The 15,915-nt window shown below is 38.2% G+C and overlaps 1 protein-coding gene across 6 annotated transcripts in view; it reads left to right on the plus strand.

Moving 5' to 3' along the window:
* Window positions 1-15,915, plus strand: part of INPP5F (inositol polyphosphate-5-phosphatase F) — a 949,391-nt gene that overhangs the window by 916,557 nt on the left and 16,919 nt on the right. For 2 of the 6 annotated variants that reach the window (XM_048944056.1, XM_048944057.1), the window contains exons 2-3: window positions 9,367-9,448; window positions 15,692-15,828. Coding sequence is in view for 1 of the 6 variants with exons in the window: in XM_048944051.1 (XP_048800008.1) it covers window positions 9,368-9,448; window positions 15,692-15,828 (218 nt within the window). In the remaining 5 variants the exon portion in view is untranslated. Of the gene's footprint in view, window positions 1-1,137; window positions 1,152-9,366; window positions 9,449-15,691; window positions 15,829-15,915 lie in introns of those variants that run through there. The other 4 variants (XM_048944054.1, XM_048944051.1, XM_048944055.1 and 1 more) reach the window with 3 other exon arrangements.

The following is a 15,915-nucleotide window of genomic DNA, read 5'->3' on the forward strand; positions in this document are numbered from 1 at the left end:
TTTTTTTCTGTTGAAAAATAAGGTGTTTTATGATGAAATTATCGTTATGAATGAATGGTTGAAGCTCTATCATCTTAAACTGAGAGACTTAAGATGCTTCTCTGAAGGCTTTGGGTGCCACGAGGAAGTGATTTGGTGGACACTTGGGCATTTCCTCGTAATGTGAGTGGGACCAACAGCACGAAAACATTCTTTTGCATCTGTTCCAAATTGTATTGCATGCCAACAACAGCTGGAGTCCTGCAGTGTCAAGGCACTTCCACTGAACAGTTCCTTTGACCTGTGGGACTTCTTGGATAGTGGTGTAAAGTTTCCTTTTAGAGGCAAATTCTACAGTGTAATATCGAACAGCTCTCAAGTGTAACTGAATGAAATATTGAGTGTGTTGCAGAAACTCATTTTTAAAGCTATATATTGAGACTTCAGAACCAGAGTTTGCCAGGCTGTAATTTTTCCCTCAGATATGTCAAAAATTTGAAGCTGCAGATAAACACTTCTGTCAGTGTCTGGAGGTTTCATGATTAATGTTTAATGTTATCAAAAACATGGTTTCTTAATATAGTGGTTTTGGAGAACAAGATACAAATTTGGTAGCTCAATTCATAAGCGTTAAATTTGCTATAAACTCCTGTCTTCATTGAACGTTCTGTATTTTGTTCTAAAAATGCATGTGGAAATGCTGACTGAGAAATCCCCACTTGCAGCTAGCAGCCTGTATTCCTTGAAAACCCAGCATCCTGATGCAGTAATCTAATTTGATCACAGATTATTAAGTGACTTTTCCACCATTTTAGATAAAGCTTTTACCAGTTTATTTTCAGTGACAATTTAGCAATATTAGTTACTGTTCTAAATATCAGTTGGAAAAAAAATCTTAACCAAGAAACTGCTACTGTGAGAACATGGAAACAAAGAGCCCACATGGGGGGAGGGGTGGGAATTTGGATGGATGCATGCAGGTTTTTTTTACCTCTCTGTAAATCTTCTGTGCAGTGCATTAATTCCTGTCAGTGGGATTAATGCTTCCAGCTGGTGGTCTTCATCTCCATCAGCTGGTCATATTTTAACTGTATCCTTATCTTTCAGTTGTCAGAATTGCTGCACTTGAGTCTTCATGGGCAGTCAATAATAGGAACATGTATCAAGAAGAGGTGAGAAACAATTGGATATATATATATATATCTAAAGGAGAAATTTGGAAATAATGCATTAACTTCTTTCACGAAAGCTCTGTTTTAATAAATGCATATTAATACTCAATGAGTTGCATATTCTTGGTCCAATCACTTCAACTCCCTGAAAAATAAAACCAGGAATTATTTTCTGAAAAGTTGAACTGAAGTTAATAAAACTCCACTTGAAAAACTTTCCTCTTCTTTTTAAGAAAGAAATCTGACATCAGTGGAAGCCCTGAAACGTTGTTCATTGTGTCTGTGAAACTGGAAACAAGCAGCATTAAGTTTCAAGCAAAGTACTTTCAGGTTCTCTTGTTGGGTAGTGCAGTAAGCCTTAATTGCTGATAATATGCTGGGGCACTCAGGAAGATCTTAGGAACATTCTGAAGAAGATGGCATAAAACGTGACAGCAGTGATTTAAAGAAGAATCAGCATTCAAATCAAATTTAGAAGTGGCATGGCCTAGGAGGGAGTCCCTGCTGGCCATTTATGTTTTGCAGCTATCGTTTAATTTTTAACTTTCTGTTGTTGGGGTTTTTTGTTGTTGTTGGTTTTTTGCCATGTCTGTTCATCTGTTGTAGGCATTTCCTTGTGCTGAAATGTGTTGTGTGAAATGTGTAGGAATGTTTAAGGGATGTACTGCTTGTTGTCATGTGACTAAACAGTCACTTTGTCCCTAGCAAAGCATAGCACTTTGTCCCTGCTGTTAAACAGTAACAAGGCCTATCTGGTATGGCATCAAATTCTTTACTTCCTATTCAAATACATGAATTAAGGACTGCAGAATATGCAAATATAGCTTTTTCTGCAGTATCCCTTGCAGTTGTCGTTTGTAATTCTAAAATCTCATAATTGTTGTCGGGCAGGACCGAATACATTTGAATGGAGTGCTGTTGCACGGAGGTGGTGGTCATTCATGACTTGAAGCAGTCCCAACGTGTATGCTCTCTCAAGGCCTCAGCTCACTCACAGCCATCTCTATGCATTTGGGTTATGCTTTTCTATTTTGGTGCTTTTCCAACTGTATTCTTTCAGTGTTTTAGGTGTTATTTTTAATGCTTGAGCATCTTGCAATCCTGAAGACTTCTTAAATGAAGGGATGAAGATAAAGTTGAAAATCACTTCCAAAGTCTGTATGCTACAACATAAGATACGTTTGAGTAGTTATTATGAAGTATGTATACTGCTAGAGTTACTTCCTGAAACACTCTGCTTTGCAGGAATTCAAGCTTTTGTAGCAGCTGTATGACTATCTGAAATGCTTATGGTCTGATGCAGAAATGTGCTTTGTGAGCAAAACATTCTGGCTGAGAAAATCAAGGAAAGAGGATTGAACATGAGTAGATGCCTTTGGCTAGAAGTAACTAAGAGTCAAGGGTTCTTAGCCACTGAAGCATAGTCTGCTATCTTATTCTAAGCTGCTTCCTCCTCGGGCTTTTTGAGGGGTCAAGAGACTTTACAGGTGAGGAATGAATTGAAGTGATGCTTTCTTTATGGTTGGGAGGGGAGCCTGCATTCTCAAATGACAAAACCTTTTCTGGGATTGGATGGGTATGGCTATGTGCTCCTCACATTTGGTGTTCATGAACAACTTAAGGAGGAACAAAACAAATCCTTCCAAGGTGGAAGGAGCTACTGGTTGAATTCAGTGAATGTAAAGTTCAGTTTACGTTTAATGAGGTGGCATAGGGATTGTGTGTGTGCTGAATGGCTTTTTAGGGCAGACTAGTGGACTGTCAGGTAATAATTTTGTTTCTGAGTAATGAATATATGGAGGATGTGCAGCTAGTGTAGCCTCTTTGGTTTGTCCCTATAATTTTATAATTATCAATTCGAATACTTCTGGATTTAATCGCAGCTCCCATCAACTTTATATGCCTTAGAACATGGCATTGGAACAACTGACAATGGCAGCTTGTTACTGCTTGTAGCTTAGGAGTTCCTAGTGGAATTACTTGTAATATTGTGTGCTTTCTAGGCAAACGAATGTTTTTTTCCATATGTTTTTATGGTTTCCCAAGCAGTGCTTGGTGACTCAGAATTTTGTAGCTGCAGCAAAGTACAAAGAAGTGTTCGTTATCCTTACAAGTAGTAAGGATTCATTTTCATGACATCCTTTCTCCTGGGCTTAATATCCTGCTTACTCTTTAAAAAAAAAAAAAAGTTTTGCTGCAGTAAGATAAAGATTGTGTTGTTACGTCCCTCATTTTAAGTCTGTCACTATCCAACCTGAATGGTATGTGAATTTGTTCCTATTCATCTGGTCCAGTTTTGAAATGCATAAAGAATATGTTCAAGGATACTGAACTGCTTCATTTTCTTTAAAACGAGCGGGATGGATGCATGCTCTGCAGTGTCTCTGCTCTTATGGTTGAGCCATGCATTGAATACTTGCTGGGATGGTATATTTCTCATGGTTAGGGACTGGGGAATGAACTGGTGTAAAGAAAGCTGTAAGGTGGAGTAGCAGTGGGAAGGCTTGCTGGGATTTAAAAAAGAAAAAAAACCTATCCTCCTAGAAGGGACTATAGCTGTGGGTTTTTTACAGTGGGTGATGAATGGTGATGCTTTGGTTCCTCTGCTAAAGAGGAGCATTTCAATTCTAAGTGGCTGGGGCCTCAAGTCTACAACAGACTGAGCAAGCAGCCTAAATGGCAAATTAAAGATGATTTAAATGAGTTATTAGCTGAGGAGATAATTTGTTTCAAGTTTGAAATGGGAAATAAGCAAGTCAATATAGCTAATGCTTTGTGACCATTAGTTGTTGGTACTTGCAAGAATAAATGTCTTAATGCTCCTCCATCTTTCTGCAATTAGAGTAAATTAAACATGAAGTTAGGAATCTGCCAGTAAGAACTTAGCTGATGTTTGCTTGCTGAAGTAGTACTCGAGGCCCTTCTTTTCTAGGAAATGCTTTATACTTTTAAGTCTTCCCAGTTAACTTGTAATCTTTTAATCCTGGCTAGTATTTCAGAACACTGCTCAAAGTTGACTGGAACTTGAAAATAGTTTCTTTTGAAAAGCCCTGAGGGTCGGGTGGTGCTTGTTGCCTTTGATCTGAAGCAGCCAAAACTGGAGGAAGAAACTGAAGTAATTTTAATAAAATTAACTCCTCAGGTGTCTGGTGCTGTATTAGCAGGGCTGGAAAACTTTGAATATTTACGATAGGTTGCTTCTGAGCTCTTTCTTTTCATATATAAGTATCTGCTGCTTTTATTGAATGCTGAAAGTGGCTGTGAGATGAGAATTGCTACCCTGCCAGGCCATGGGAAGAATTTTTGAATATGTTTGTATGTTTGTCTTGATACAGTTCATGCTTATTTATATAAACATGGAGCTCCTATAAGCATGCATAAATTGAGCTTAAAGTTCAGTGGCACTTGGTTTTCATACTGAGTACACTGGCAGAACACTTCCTAGCTGAGATCCATTCCTTGAAATTCCCCAGTGTTTGTGAAGTATCCGCCTGATTTCCAGTGAAATTGGAAGATAAATGGCTGTAGTTATCTGATGAATTGAACCTGACAGCAGCTCAGTGGTAAGAGCTGGATCCAAGGGATTCTAAATGAAATCTTTTTCTTAATTTCCTGCCTCCTGCCTAAGGGAGGCTGATTGCCTCCCCAGGCCCATCAGACTGGGCAGTAGCCATTTGCTGCTGAGCAGTGCCTTGTCCCAAAGCAGTGGTTTGTTTCCTTGTCAGAGCTTGTGCCTGACCTTGGATAGAATCTGCTGGGCATAGAATGGGGAAAGAGCTGGAAAGCAGTTTTGGCTTTTGACAGTCTTCCAAGTTGCTTTTATATCGCCTTTCCCAGGGTTATGCTTGTATAAACACAAACAGTTCAAGAAGCTTTATCTGATGTTTTTGCCTATGCGTCGCTGCTGGTAAGTTCAGAGAGCTGATGTGGAAATAATCACATCAGAGCTGGTTTTGTTCTGTGTTTGTGGTGGAAGTCCTATTGTGCTGTGATTACAATGCTGATGCAGTCACTGTGGAGAGTAAATGTATGCTTTGTTATCACTAATCTCAGACAGCAATCAGCAAAAAAGAGCCAATTTTTTTTCCAATAGCTTGAATTTATTTGGGGTAAGGGAAAGAATGGGAAATTCTATACTTAAAGGTATGTATTTGTGTACCAGATTTCTGTCCCAAAGTATTAAGTGCATGTGCTAAGGCTTATCAAACCTGGCAGGGCTTTAAATTGAAGCTGACCGAGGGCACCACAAACTCCCTGAGCAGGGGAAGGTGTTCCACCTGGCTTAGCTCACTGCTGCTATGGACTTTTCTGTACAGTTAACTTTTTAGTTTGGTGGACAATGGCTACTTTGATTGTGTTTGGGTACAGACAGTATTCCAGTGCTTTGCTCGATTGAGCACCATGGTAGGTAATGCTTACTGATAGAGACTTTTAAAAAATAAAAAATAAAATAAATTCATGCTTGCTGTTGTATGGCTTCGGTATTCAGTATTCAAATATTTTCAGATGTTTTTTGTGTATGCTAAGAGGAAACTTTATCTGAACATTTGCTTATTTTTGGTATGACTGCTGCTTTCTTGGCTATAGAAAGACTTGAACATCTTCTGTAACATGTATTGCTATCTACCAACTTCTGTTGCCTCTTAAATTTTACTGCATTTCATAATTAAACTAATCTTACAGGCTTGCATTTAACTTTTTTGGGTCTCTGTATATTTAAAATTCTTTCATAACCATGTAACTTTTGCTTTAATTTTAAGAACCCATGATGATGGCTAAAGGAATAGCTGCTGCCAGAACTGCTGGGCAGCAAGTTAAATTACAGCAAACAGTCTTGGACAATCTTGCAGTACTATACATAAGCTTGAGAGCTGCTTTGTCTGAAGCTGAGTAAGCACAACTGCACTCAACATGAAGGCCTGTACTCTTTTTTTGGAGGATGAGGTAGGGGGAACTGCTGAATAATTTGGTTCATCTACCTTATGTAGGTACATCAGAGTGTACTTTAGAGCAGCAAGCTCGTATCAGTGCTTATTTTAGTTATATTTATTCAACGTGGCTAGCTGTTGGCTCTGAGTCCAGAGGACACCATCATTTGGGAACTGGAGCTCTAACTAGTAAATACATTCTAGTCAGAATGTCAAAACAGATGTGTTTTATTAGTTAGAAGAATGTTGAGCTGCCTGCTTCTGTGCTGTCACACATACCTTCCTTTAGAAGGTTCTTTTTATTAAAAAAAATAAAAATAAAAAAAATCTTGTGATACTGTCATCAAACAGTGTGATTCCACAATTGATATTTTTTCCATAGCCTACAGGCATTTCTTCTGTAAGAGTTCTTTATAGCTAAACTTTGCTGGATGCTGGAGGAAACACGTCATTCTCCTCAAACGTTGCTAAATATGTGGCTTTTCCTCCCACTGTGTCACAACTCCCTGGGAACAGTTGGCTTTCATGCCTTCACTGATGTAGTTTGATAGTCAGGTTTATTTCAAGTCATTGCTTCCCAGCTTGTGGATCTGTATGTGCTGCCTTTTGAGGTCTTAGTGTGATGTATATTTGACTCCAGATAGTTCCTATTTTTCCAAAGCTTGGCTATGCTGTAAGTGAACACAGGAGTTAAAGTTTGGTCAGTTCTCATTCTCTGCCCTACGTGGGAGAAATGTTCCTGCAGAAGTTTCAGGCATTGCATATGGCCACGTCCAGGGCTGTGTGTGTCAGAGCATGAAAATGAAGGCTCCTTTAAAAACCTTTTTGTTTTACAGTCCCCAGGATCAGTTTCTTTACATCTTTCTCTTGGTGGGCAAGTGTAAACTGTCATTTCCTTATACCTGTAATTACAAGTAAATCTTTTTAAACATTTTTTTCCCATTTTTGTGCATTATTAGAACAAACTCACCATTGACAGCTTTCCTACTAATAGTTTGACTATTAGGAAAAAATTTGGCTCAAGAAGAGTAATGAGGTATTGGAACAGGCTGCCCAGGGAAGTGATGGAGTCACCGTTCCTGGGAGTTTACAAGCAACATAAATATATGGTACTGAGGAATGTGGTCAGTGGACATGGCCAGGTCAGGTTGATGGACCAGATGATCATAATGGTCTTTTCCAACCTTAATGATTCTGTTCTTAATATATCTTGTCATAGCAGGAAACAAATGGCTTAAAGGGACCTGGATAGTATTCAGATTCTTATTTCTGTAGTAGCTATGGTAAATATGAAGTGATTTGAATCCTTTAAATTGCTACCAGTACTGCTGTATGTGCCTGGCTTATTAGTTTTTTTTATCTGCTTGTGTCTGTTTTTTTTATCTCTCATTGGCACACGGATGAAGTAAATTGCAAGTGTCCAAGATTGCAAAAATAGATTAAATTTGAAATATAGCTCTACAAGATTCTTGAGGTGAAGGTGAAACTCAGGATGTGTTGCTGAGCTGGGGAAGGTGGTGAAAAACTTGAGAGCAGGGATGGCTCCTTGTGCCTCTTACCTGTAAGCTCATATCTACTCAGCACAAAGATGCTCCTGTGCATTATTTGAACTGAAACTCTGAGATGAAGAGCTCAGGTGATACTTGAACATGTTTTGTACAAGGAAAAGATATTCAGTATATAGAAACATAATGAGTTTGAATCACTTCAGAGAGGCATGAGCATAAATCCCTGTTCACGCTACTGCACAGTTTCTTGTGCTCATCTATTTTAGTCTCCTTAGGAACTTAAGTTATGGCATGATTCACTTCTCTTATACTGGCTCCTGTACCAAGTAACTTTCTCTAGTGCTCTCACAGTAAAACAAGAACAATCAGGTGTTTTTCTGCATGTATCTACCATTACATGGCACAGCCTGGTTGCATGTATTAACCACAACTTTGTACCACCTCCTGCGAACATCTTGAAATCTTGATAGCCTATGCACTTAGTTCCTGCTTTTCTTTGTGAAAGCATGGTGCAGAAAACTCCTTTTAAATAAGTTCAGATCTATGCTGACTTCTGTGTCTCATATAAATGCTTGCATTCTGTGATTAAACTAATGTGGTCTGGTTTACTAAGAAATGTGTTAAACTGAAAGCTCAGAATAAATCTGCATTCTTGGAACAGCAGTCTGAGTTGTGAATAAGTTTCAAGGAGAATACAGCGTTTAAAAATAACTGTGTTTAAAAATAATAAAATACCATTGGTTGTTATCTGCAGATTTAAAGGAGGAGCTCAGTTCTTGTGAGTAAGGTGTGGATGATTGGTCTCTTTATCTTGGGATGTTATGTCAGTCTGCTCTTGAAAATATTTACATATGGGATCTAAGATATGTAACTTTCCTACATGTAAGCTGGAGAAACTTCCTCCCTTGAGCTAATATCAAACTATTGGAATAGAAAACCTCAGCTTTCCCACATGGATATTGTTTTTAATGACTTAAGCTAAAATCCTGAAATTTCTTTTGCCACATCATTGAACTTTACAGGTATTACACTGCTGTTAGAAACTCTAAATGAATATTAGCATCTTGTTACCATCAAATGCTTTTCACACTGATACTGTCTTACTGACTTCCATCCAACAATAGTTTGAATGCATGCTGAGGTGAATACCTTTTGCAAATGATGAAGGTGGTAGCGTTGCCTTCCTGTTTGCTTTTATACTTCCTCTGTGGTTCATTGGCACTTCTTAATATGGTTTCTTAGAAACCATGAAGCCTATATACTTCAGTATTATTCCAAAAGAAAATGTGCATCTATACGTATATAGAAAAATGTTGTGGAATGAATAGTAGCTGGGCAGATACAACAGAGCTGGAGCTGAGTGTTAACATCTGCTTGGTCTTCTTAGGGCTATGTTAGCAGCTTAATGACCTGTATTTAATTTCACTGTGACCATGTAAAGTTTCAATTAAGTTATGAATTCCAGTGGATATTAGGAGAACTAAACATCCATTAAACTGAATTAGGTAGCTGAAAACACTCTTGTAGTTTTTTTCTGAAATAACCAGGAAGGATAAGGATTAGAACTATAAACAGGAGGAATCATTTGGTCAATTAATTAAAATAGCTACTTAGTAGCAAGCAAAAATTGAACAGCGTATGTATCTTACTCTTGTTATGGGAGTCATAGCATATTTTCTATCATCTGAGTGGGGAAAGCAGGAAGAATGATGTGCTGGCTTGATTGTCCAGCTAAGTTTGCTACAAAATATGCATTATTATTATTGTTATTTTTTTTCAGCTACTGATCTTCTTTTGGCATGGAATCCTATTTGCCTGGGCCTGGTAGAAGGAGTCATTGGTAAAGTCCAGCTTCATACAGGTATGTGGCATTTTATTTTATACTGCTTTATTTATACTGCTCAATTTGTTTTAAAGGCACTGATACTGTAAATAGAACTGCGTAACTCAAGTGGATTATGTAGTGTTCTCTGCAATGGTGTAGAACTTCCCAACTATGTGAACTCATCAAAGCATTTATATTTTAGTTGTGGCATGCAAATTCCTCTTTCTGGTGCGTGGATTTTGGGTTTTTTTTTTTAATTGTCTTGTAAAAGTAGAGGACTGCATCCACAAAGAATAAAAGTCAGTACCTGAAGTTCCACCTGAGGCTCCATGTGAGATCCTCATTTAATTTTTGCACAATTTTAAAAAAGTGCTTTGCAGCATTATTAATACTGAACAAAAGTTTTTTTTCAATATCTGAAAATATGATTTTTGTCAATTAAGTGCATTGAGGGTGGTTACTACTGAAACATATTTAAAAGTAAAAGAAACGTTTGGAAACTTGTTTATGATTTAATAAACCAGTGTTAACTAGAAAGGATCTTTCAGAGCTCTGAATGTCTACTTACTGTCAGATAGAAAAGCTAGCCATAAACTCTAATTCATTTTCTATGTGCTGTCCTTTTAGTAAACCACGTATTTCATGTCATTCTTGAATAGATGCAGGTAAATGTAGGTAAAGTTTCAAGTGTGTTCCAAGGTGCCAGGATGGATTGAGTGCTGAAATGCATCAGATGTTTGTCACACAGGAACAGCTGAGTCAAGATAGCAGAGGCACACTAACTGTAGAGGAAGAAAGAAAACAGGCTGTGAGGGTATGATGGATTTAGTTCTGGGAAGTGGCTGGCTCCATAGCTACCGTAACCGCTAGGTCTCACTTCTGAGAGAACAGGTTCAGAGCCTTTCTCTTTTCATAAAGCTTTTGGCCATTTCCTCTTTCCAGTTGCATCGCTTGATCTTCTTTGACTTCCACCTGATATTTTTCTGTCCTCCTTCTGCAGATCTGTTCAGCAGTTCTTTCTGATCTGCTGATACGAGGTGGTTCAGACTCTGCCTTTCTCTGACACTCTCTTCTCATCCAGGCAGTTTGTGCTGTTCAGTGTGTGCTGTCCATAATAAACAGATGAACGATTGCTGAACTCCAGTAATGACCTTTTTTTCCTGCAGTGGGAAAATGCTTCATGCTTGCTTTTGACATGTTTGTGTTTGTTAATAAAGTATTCTCGTACACAAAGGCCTCCCCCTTCTCTTTAGGGACTCTCACATAAAAGCCTTTCAAGGGAGTGACCCTGAACATGCTTTCTGAAAGTTCTCCTGTATCATGGCAACTGAATATTCTTGCATGTATGCTTACTGTGAGACAATTCTGCTTATGAAAGCTGCAATGAGACTATCCCCAGCATGTGACATTTGTTAAAGTGCCAGCTTGCTGTTGTCAGGTAAATTAAGGCTAACAGGTAATAAGCCTGATATCTTTCCATATGTTTTTTACAGCTACTCTATCAATTATGCCCACCTGGGCACTCCATCCAGTTGCTGCTTAGGCAAGTGCTAGCATTTTGTTTCTTTGCCTTTTTTAAATAACACACAAAGTGCTTATGGTCTGTTCTTGTGCATGTTGAGGCCTTTAATGATGCAGCTGTCTAGTGGGCAGCCACTAAGAGAGAATCGTCATTGCACTGTAGTCAAAATAGGAGAGCTGACTGAAACGGCCTAAGTAGGTCTTTTTAAACAAGCTATTGTCAATGAACTGTCACTTGATTATGTTCAGGTATAGTTCTATGTAGTCCTTCAGCTGAGTCATCTAACACTGTAACAGTAACTGTCTTCATTACTTATTTGTGTATCAATCTTTGTCACCTGGAAACTTTATCAGTAAGAATTGTATAAATATTTAAGTGCTGGACCGTTATTTCCATACTTGGTAACAGTCCTGGGCACTGCAAGCTGGATGAAATACTTTTCTTCCAAACCTCACTTGTGTCAGCAGAATCAGGAGGACCTGTTGCTCTGATTTCTTCCCTTTTTCTTTCCCTATCTCTTTCACCTGGACAAGAAAGATCAGAAAACTTATTTTGAACTCTTGGATAATTAGGTTCCTTTATGGGATTGTCCTGCTGAGCATCTTAGGTGGAACAGGCTGCCCAGGGAGGTGGTGGAGTCTCCTTCTCTGGAGATGTTCAAGACCTGCCTGGATGCCTACCTGTGTGACCTGCTGTAGGGAACCTGCTTTGGCAGGGGGTTGGACTCGATGATCTCTGGAGGTCCCTTCCAACCCCTACAATTCTGTGATTCTGTGATTATTGACTAATACTGTAAACTTTAAATACTTTCTTAAGAATGAAAGTTGCTGCCAGTATGCTATTAAGCTGTCAGTAAGCCCAAAGCCCATATTCCCTATCCAAGACACAGATCCTTACATGTTCTCAAAAGATCCACTTAATGCAAGAATGCTGGAGTAATGCTGAAGTGACCTTGAAATAACCTAAAACTGACTACAGGGATGTTCTTAATTTAGCATTGGAATCTGCCAAATTGCTGTAACTAGGGATGAGATTTAATTTACTTTAAATCTTCTGCCTTTATTGCTGGCCTAGCACAGAAGAATGTGTAGGAAAGGTTTCTTGGCAGGGAAGCAGTCTGGTGAGAAACCAGCCAATATTGCGTGGTTGTCCTTTTTAATTCTTTGAAACATTTTTTTGCTTGAGAGAATCAATTGTATGTCTGGACATAATTGTGCGCTCAATTAAGATAAAATCTACTTAAGTTATAGTTTGCTTCTTCCCCAGTACTGAAGTTCCTTAAACAATAAGATGGTTTTTAAGGAAGGAAAAAACACCATGAATATTGGGATGTGGTCTCTTACCCTCTGTTGGCCTATCCCAAGATGACTTATGAGAAAATATGGGTTGAAAATAAGAATACAAATGGGAGGGGATTCAGGATATATTATGAAGATAATGTGTGAAGTGTAACATTGCACATTTTCTTGGTATACATCATTAGAATAGTATGTGCATGTGCTTGCCTCTATTTAGGAAGAACATTTATTGCATAGACATGCTATCAATTACAGAATATTAATAATGTTATGTCGTCCAGTTTATTTATGCATGTACAAAATATAACCATTCAAATTCCTTTAGCAGAAATTCCAATACATGACTAGAGGATATTTCTTGTTAGTAGTGAAAGTAGCTACTTTCACCACTGAAGTGGTAATGGTAGCCTGGAATCAAATTCTTAGTTGAGATTCGCTGATCTGCTTTAGCAATTTTGATTTCCTTCACTTTGTTAGTATGACTTTGGCTTCTGACCACTGAAGTTACTACTAGTGCTGTTGTTTGCTAGTCCACGTGTTTTCTGGTTTTTTTTTTTTTTTTTTTTTTCAGTGGTGGAAGATCCCATGTAAAAGTTGTAATCAGTTTTGATTAGAGATTAGTTAATCAAACATTTATTAGAATATGCTCAGAGTTAATGGCATGTATCAAACTATAACCAGTCCTGGACTTCTTAGTGCCAGCTAAATTCCGCATAACTCCGCACTGCAATCAAACATTTCTCTATCTTGTAATTAAAATGCAGTTTAATGTATGCACCCTTATCAGTTTGGTTTTCTTATGTGGGTTGATTAAGACCTGAATAAAACGTTACTGTCAAGTTTGCTTAGATTCTGTAAGCAAAAAGGAAGTGAAATACTTCCCTCCCTGTCTCCAGGAAGGGAAAGCTCTTTTGTTGCCATGCCACTGAGACCTGTGGTTCAGCATCTGAAATACCGTCACTGAAGTGCAACTGCTGCTGCCTCTAACTTAATCCAATCAGCAATTTAAAACGTTTTCTTGGCTTTCATCTCATCTTCTTAAATTAGCAAATAGAAAATGATACCATAGTATTTTTTTGTTAGGGCCAAAATACTTGCAAGAAGTGTCACTTGTATTAAACTTACGCACAGTTTAAGACTAATCATTGCTAAAAGGCACTTGGGGAAATGAAATGCTTTGAGAAACATTAGAAAATAAATTACACAGCAGTGGTGTGCTGGCAGTAATGCAAAAGCAGAGCTAAATTCCTCTTTCAGTGAGGAATGAGAGGTGATGGCTTACTTTAGATACAGTGCTTTACATCAATTGTTGCTGCTCTGCCATAGTTCATAACATGGTTTTAAAAAAAGAAAAGCAACAAAAACAAACCGTGGGATCTTGGTGGATGACCTAACACATGTAGCTTATGGAAGGACATGTAGCTATAGCCTTCTTCTGTTCTTAATGAAAAAGTTTTACATAACTATCTTTTTAAACTGTAGAAGCACTACTCTTATCTGGACATTCCTGGCAATTACACTGAGTTTCTGTGGTTGTTGCTGTAGTTTTTAATTGGGGGCATTTTTTATCTGCATACCTTGATTCTTGCCCGTTTTCTTTTGGCCTGCCAGGAAACTTCTGTTGTTATTTTGTTTTATTTTTTAACATTCCTTGGCTGTGGCTGTAATATAAATGGAGTTTTGAAACGAATGCCAAGATAACCATGTCTTTTTTAGAAAAATGCACTCAAAGGTAACAGAACTCACTTGGCTGTGTTGAGTTCTTGTTTACTGCTATTAAGGCAATATGAGATACCTTTTTTTTATTTTTTGTAATGGTGTCATTCTGATTATTTTGCTGGAGATTTAGATGGTATCCTTTCTTTACAAATCTGTTTTATTTGTTGACATGCTGATCTCTTCATAGGTTTGAATTGTGTGGTTAAACCTCCATAAGGGGGAATAAATAAGAGTATAGTGTTCAGTGAGAATGTCTGGATGCTATGTTTTCTACCCCTGTGTTAAGCTTGGATTGAACTGGATTTGCAGAAACCTGATTGTTCTGCCCAGTAGAAAACAATCTAAAAAACCTAGAGCTACTTTATAGATAAAAGTATAAAAAACTCACATTTATTACTTTCACCCTATCCCATGGTTATGAGGTGTCAAGCTGAAGGCAAGAGTGGTTGTCAGTCATGTTGCTTGTACGTGTACTAAACAGCTCTTTCACACCTGCTGTCAGTAAGGATAACCTTTTTGCTGGTGTCCACTCTCATTCTCATGTCCTTATCTTTTATCCATTGACCATCATTTGTGCAGTTAACTCATTTTTTAGGAGGCTGTGATTATGTGACAGTGTGGAAAAATGTGGTCTAACCTCAAAGCTTCCCCTGTTAGAGCAGGATGACATCCTGAGTTCCCTGCCAACCTGAACCACCTCTGTGACTCCAGAGGTGATGGTTTTGATTCTCTGCTCAGGAAGTAGTGCAGAAATGCTCTTGGAAGTTGGTGTAACTGAACAATCAGTGCATGACTTCATATCCTCCTTCCCTGGTTGTCAGAGCACATTTGTACTTTTGGGAAACTGTAATTTACAAAAGCATGGTGCTCCTTGTATTACAGGCTGATATTATTCCAAAGATGGTGATACACAATTGAAACAGTGTGTTGTCACAGCGCGTGTTTTTTAGATGAACAAACTGTTGCTGAAACACATCATCTGCTTTGGGCAGAAACATTAAAGATTGAACTGCTGTTATTGGAAAGATGCTTTTAACTTTGAAGCTTTGATTCTAAGCTGAAAGTACATTGAGAATTTACTGTAACTTAACACTTTTTCATGTTTTGTTTTTTTTTTTTCCCCTAAGGAACTCAGAGGCTTAAACTGGATATAGAATCTACTGTGCAAGGCAAATAGACTAGATAAAGCATATAGAATATAGATAAAGCATATGGAATATAGATATTTTTCAAAGCATAATACTGTGAACTGTCAGTTGTGGAAGCATATCGGTCTATGGCAGCAAGCTTTTAATGCTTGCATAGGACCTCTCCACTTAAACTCAGGTGGGAGAAGTAGTCTGTCTTCTGTTTTTCTGTGCAAGAGAAGTTATGAAGGGAAAAGCATAGCTTGCTGCCCGGTGAGATCCAACTGTTCATTTCAAGTTGTGCTGCCACTTGGAATGTTGGGGATGCCCATCATCCTAGAGGTAATTTTGCCTTTGATGGATGTCTGTGGAAAATGTCTCTCTGCTTCACTGATGGCAACTACACTACCTCTTTGTGAGAATAAGTAATCTTTTCAGGAGATGATTTGTTCTTGTAATGTGCAGTGGCAAAACGTGGCAGCAGCAAATCATCATTCACTGGATTCTTCTCATCAATTAACTCCTGGCAGGGGATTTTACACTGTGAGAAAAAATTTGACAGGTTAATTGAAGTAAATAACTTTACAGTAAGGCTTTACTAATCTTTCTCCAGATTTACCATGGTGGCTACTTCTAATTCGTCAGAAAGCATTGATTGGCAAACTTCCAGGAGATCACGAGGTGTACAAAATAACAAAGGTTGCAGTGATTCCACTTTCTGAAACAGAACCTCAGGATCTGGAATTGGAGGTATGAGTATCTTCAATATACTGGCTTTCCTTTTTTTTTGTTTTTAAAAAACCAAACACGTTCTGCTGACCACCTCTTAAGCATGAA

The sequence above is a fragment of the Lagopus muta genome, chromosome 5 (assembly GCF_023343835.1).
Source record: "Lagopus muta isolate bLagMut1 chromosome 5, bLagMut1 primary, whole genome shotgun sequence".
Taxonomy (NCBI): Eukaryota; Metazoa; Chordata; class Aves; order Galliformes; family Phasianidae; genus Lagopus; species Lagopus muta.